Source organism: Nannochloropsis gaditana (genome assembly GCF_000240725.1).
Source record: "Nannochloropsis gaditana CCMP526 unplaced genomic scaffold scaffold230, whole genome shotgun sequence".
In the NCBI taxonomy this organism is placed as follows: domain Eukaryota; class Eustigmatophyceae; order Eustigmatales; family Monodopsidaceae; genus Microchloropsis; species Microchloropsis gaditana.
In genome coordinates this window covers 33739-38425 of record NW_005803723.1, presented here as the reverse complement: position 1 = coordinate 38425, position 4687 = coordinate 33739, and the positions used below count along the sequence as shown (strand labels likewise).

Genomic DNA, 4687 nt, shown 5'->3' with positions numbered 1-4687 from the left:
GGATAATTGCCTTGACCTGAAGGGTAATTGCCGTTGGGTTGCGCGGGAGAGTACGGTCCTGCGCCCTGATTGGGTGGGTAGTTGCTGCCCCCCTGGTTGGGAGGGTAGCTGCCGGGGGCTTGCGGAGGATAATTGCCATTGGTCTGGGCTCCAGGGTAGTTCCCACTCCCTTGTGAGGGAGAATAGGGGTTATTGCCTTGCGTGGGCGGGTAGTTTGTGTTTCCTGGACCAGGGGGGGAGTTGTTGTTCCCGGATGGCATGCCGTTCGGGGAGTATCCAGGCGGAGGAGGTTGTTGTTGATGATGCTGGTTGTCATGGTCATTGCCATTTGTGTCGTAAGGCGAATGGGCAGCGGTGAAGGTCAGCGCACAAGATGCCAAACATGCGAGCGTGAGTAGGACGCGCATGCCTGGGAGGGGGCAAAAAGGGAAAAATGGTGAGAAAATCTGACATGCATGGCACTCGCCACGGGGGCAGTTGCTACCAAGAATAACGTGTGCACACAACGCATCTATGTCCAAATATGCTTGCCACGATGGTATTCAAAGATACCAAAGCCCACGAAAACATTAAGAGGAAACACACGCCTAACATTCGAGCGAATACCGAGTTGTAGAGCCCAGGTGTCGGGCTTGGGATGTATGGGTGTTGTGCCCACGCCCATGGTGTGCGCACATGGCAGTGTATTTTGTCAAACCGAAATCCGGTCGCTGGATGGTGGACCAAAAATTGCGCGAACCGAGTCCAGGATATCAACTGAAAAACTGCGCGAACTGAGTCCAGGATATTAACTGAAAAATTGCGCGAACGGGATCCGGGAGCCGGACCGGGACGGTAAATTTGACCGGGTAAAATAAAAAAAATTGCGCGAACCCAGCCTCGACAGCTACAGGTAGTTACGTCCTCCCGCACGTTTCCTTGCGTGGGTATTGAGCAAGCGAGCCTCCCGGCCATGTCACACATAAATCGTGTATACCAGATGGTTAAAGGCAAGCGATATATTGAGAGCTTTCATTCTGAGAGGAGGTAAGAGGAGGGAGCGGTTGCACCCGAACGACAGCTATGGCCCATAGGGAAGTTCTGATTTGACATCCGGTGCCGGAGGAAAAGAACAAAGACTCCTAAGCATCCAAAAATAACATCTGTCACTTTCCAAATATGCCTAACAGGTCAAATTTCGAGTGGCGGAGAATCATTTTTTGGGTTGTATAGGAGGGAGGAACATGAGAGAGCCGATCTTTTTTCTTGTCTTAGTATTTATATGCCCTTTCGCAATATATGCAAAAGAAAAGTGAATAGCATAGTTATGAATCTTAGTCATGCTTTAGGTTTTGCCTTTCTTTGATATGCTTTCGAGCATTGCCAGCTGAAATCTTTGTCAGCGTATACCTTTTTTCATTTGCTCCTTTTTGGGAAGATCGTCTCGGACCAAGACAATCGAGCGCGACCCATTCCCCTTAAAAGAAGACTTCACTCTAACGCTCTAAAAACCTCATAAGTGGAACCACGGCACGCGCCTTTTGCTGTTTGCCAAAGAAGCCTCCGCCCTTAAAGAGCAGCCACGCATTTTTCTTGCTCCTCGTTGTGGGGAAATTCCCATGCGTTGCAAGTCTCCATCTGGCAGGACAAGGAAGAGAGAGGGAGTGAGGCCTCAGGAATGGGTCAAAAGAGGAATGAGGTACAGGGCGCCAAGGAAAAGAACGAGGAAAAGAAGAGAAGGGGGAAAGAGGATGGCCTTGAGAGGCGTGCCAGTTCAGGGGATGGAGCGAACAGACGGGCAAAGAAAGACAAAAGCGAGAGAAAACAGAAGAGAAACGAGAAGGATGCAGCGCAAAAAAGGAGAAACATGATGGGCATAGCTGTACATCCTCTCCCTCCCTTTTCACCTGGCAATTGAACCAACATTCGGGAACCGCGTCCTGTGGCCCCAAAAGGGGGATCTCGCCCATGTCAATGAGGTTGTTGGTCCCGTCAAAGCGGCAGAAGTGGTCCTTGTAGCCGCTGAGTGGGAGGAAAGGAGAGAGGGATAGGGTAGGTTGCGGCCGCCTGATTGAGAGGCGTGCTCGGCGTGCATGTTCTAGGGACACGTACAACCTGACGCCCCTCCTTCCCTCCCTCCCTCCTTGCCTTCCATTCTTCCTTCTCTTATCCTTCTACTACCTTATATCCCCCTGCTGTCCTTTTAAAGGACCGGCAGTCAATTACAGATTGACAAGCAGAACCCCTTCAATCATCCAACTATTTCTCCCTCACACAATCCTCCCTCCTCCCTTTTCACCTGTCTGTACGGCAGTAGAGGATCTCAGCGTCGGTGCACCCATCCCGTTTGCTATTATCAGCTCGGTAGGAGGCGTCCTCCATATAACTGGAAAGCAAGGGAGGGATGGAAGGGGAGAGGAGGGGAGGGAGAGGGAAGTTTGAGGTACCTGGGCGCAAACATGGTATTCGGCCTCTCACTCCTCAAATTGTGTGTGGCGCTTACTCCTTTCCATCCTCCCTCCCTTCGTTCCGCCTTTTTCCTCTCGTAACCTACCTGGCGAAGCAGTCAATCAGCATCTTTAATTTCTCACCGTTCACTTTGATTAGCGTATGTTGATAAGAGAGATGAAAAGGGAAATACGAAGGACATTGTACAAATGTTCAGGTATGTATGTGAGCAAAAAGTATTGAGGACGGTTTGAGATAGCAGGATTGGGACGGTTCTCTCTGTCACAGTGGGAGGTCATTCCGAGAACGCATTCTCATGCTTCTTTAAAGGTACGAGATGAAATGCGAAAAAGCGATGCGATAGTTCGAAAAGGGACGTCCATAAAGTGCAGTCATTATTTGCTCTTCAAGATGTGTACATGGCTTTCCTTACCTTTCTTTTCTGCACCACGCATGCTGCCAGCATTGACAGTTCCTTTACCTAAAGTAAAGACGGCACAGGCCAGGAAAAGCGAAGGGATGGACAGCTTCATGCTTATGTAGATATGAACGCTTTAAAGTGCCTGTGCTTGTCGTGACATTTGTGCGCGCGGGAGCAAGGATGATTATCATATGGCTGATGGCAGCGTAGGAGCAACGAATCGCACCGGGTTGCATTCCTTCCTCTGTACACAAACCCGGGTGTTTACTTCATTAACACCATCATTTGCTACTACACTTCGATTAAAAAATAATATCTTAACAAATGAAAGCCCAAATTTGTGAGAAGGATGGTCTCAATTTTATGTTTGGGCAAAATTATCATATTTGTTGATTTTTTATGGGCCCATGGCATGATTATGTCTGCCGCGGTGCACATATATTATTCCCATTGGCAACAAACGCACTTCAATACTCGTGAAAGAAGTAACATACCGCACAGAAAGGCATAGGCCGCAAAAATGTACCGCGTGGCGGGTTCAAGGGTCGGGAAACTCGTCATGGTGGTAGCATCGGTCAAAACGGGCAGGACGACGTGCTCATGGAATTTGAAATTTTGGAAAAAAATGTGTGCCCGACAACGAGGTTTCGCGTGAGGACTATGCTGAAAGTTAAACAAACAAGAAAGAACCCTGCGCTGAAATCGATCCCGCGTCCTGAGTTGTACAGTCATGGCAATTATGCCAGCGTAAAACTATTTTCTTTAATGGCGTGGTAATTTGTATTAGTGTATATATACATCACAACTCCTCCCTCTTTTTCCGTGCCTCCTCCGGTTTTTCTCCTCTTTCACACACCATCACCCCTCGATCGGACCAAGAGCCCAGTAAATATCTTTCTTTTCTCTTCTCTGAAAAATTGTGGGAAAAAGGTGCATCACAAGCCGAAAACATGGCGGCAGCGCCACTTACTCCGCTAAGTCCGCTTCCGTCCTGAGAAACGGTTTAGGGAGAAAGAGAGAAATAGAATGAAATTGTGTAAAAGGAATAATGAGGAATTTAATGGTGCATGAACAGCGACAATGGTAGGAAAAGGAGAGGAGAACGGGCTGATAGGAGGGAGAAACATCCAATGAAGACAAAAACGAGAAGGGAACGGGAGGCAAGGTGCCTTTTGGAGAAGGATCAGCTCACTTACATGCAAAAAGATTTCCTCGACCGCATAGCTGGGACCATCTCCGCCTCTCTCCTTCTTTCTCTCCCTCCACAAACGCTGCACCCCTCCCGTGATATTGTAGCGCGCGTCCCGTTCCCCCGAGGGTTGGTGCTTGTAATGAAGGTTGTGCCGCATGAACATCCAGACGTGACCGAAGGCTGGGAAGGGAAATGTATGAAAGCAGGCACAAAGGAAGAAAATAAGGATGCGAAGTCGGGAACATTCGGAAGAAATCCGTTCCCATTCATGGCCTCATGACCCTTTGTAAACGTCAACTTTTCGCTTCCTCCCCCCGTTCCTCCCCCTCCTTCCTCTCCCCCTCCCGCGCATACGTACATCCCAACATGTAGCTCTCTACCTCCTCCTTCCCTTCCATGTCCTGATTCTCGCTTGTTGACACAGCTTCGATGTTGTCCACCGGGTGCGGGGTTGGGAGGCAAGCGAGCCGGTGGAGGACGTGGGGGAGGGAGGGGTCGAGCTGAAAGATGTGGACCGACTGAAAGGAGCGAGGGTGAGGGTGAGGGAAGCCAGGAGGAGAGGGAAGAGGAGGAGGATGAGTTATGCGTGCCTGCTCCGTTGGAGGACGACTGTGTGGAACACAAGGGAGGACGGAGGGGGGAAAAAA

General features: G+C 49.7%; 1 protein-coding gene across 1 annotated transcript; it reads right to left on the bottom strand.

Moving 5' to 3' along the window:
• Window positions 1-1317: 1317 nt before the first annotated feature.
• NGA_0118000 (uncharacterized protein) lies at window positions 1318-3001 on the bottom strand. The gene is made up of 4 exons (XM_005855307.1): window positions 2861-3001; window positions 2534-2576; window positions 1887-2001; window positions 1318-1617 (listed from the first exon to the last, which is right to left on the bottom strand). The coding sequence occupies exons 1-4, from the start codon at window positions 2958-2960 to the stop codon at window positions 1549-1551; spliced, it is 327 nt and encodes a 108-aa protein (XP_005855369.1). The 5' UTR covers window positions 2961-3001; the 3' UTR covers window positions 1318-1548.
• Between the last annotated feature and the right edge of the window lie 1686 nt (window positions 3002-4687).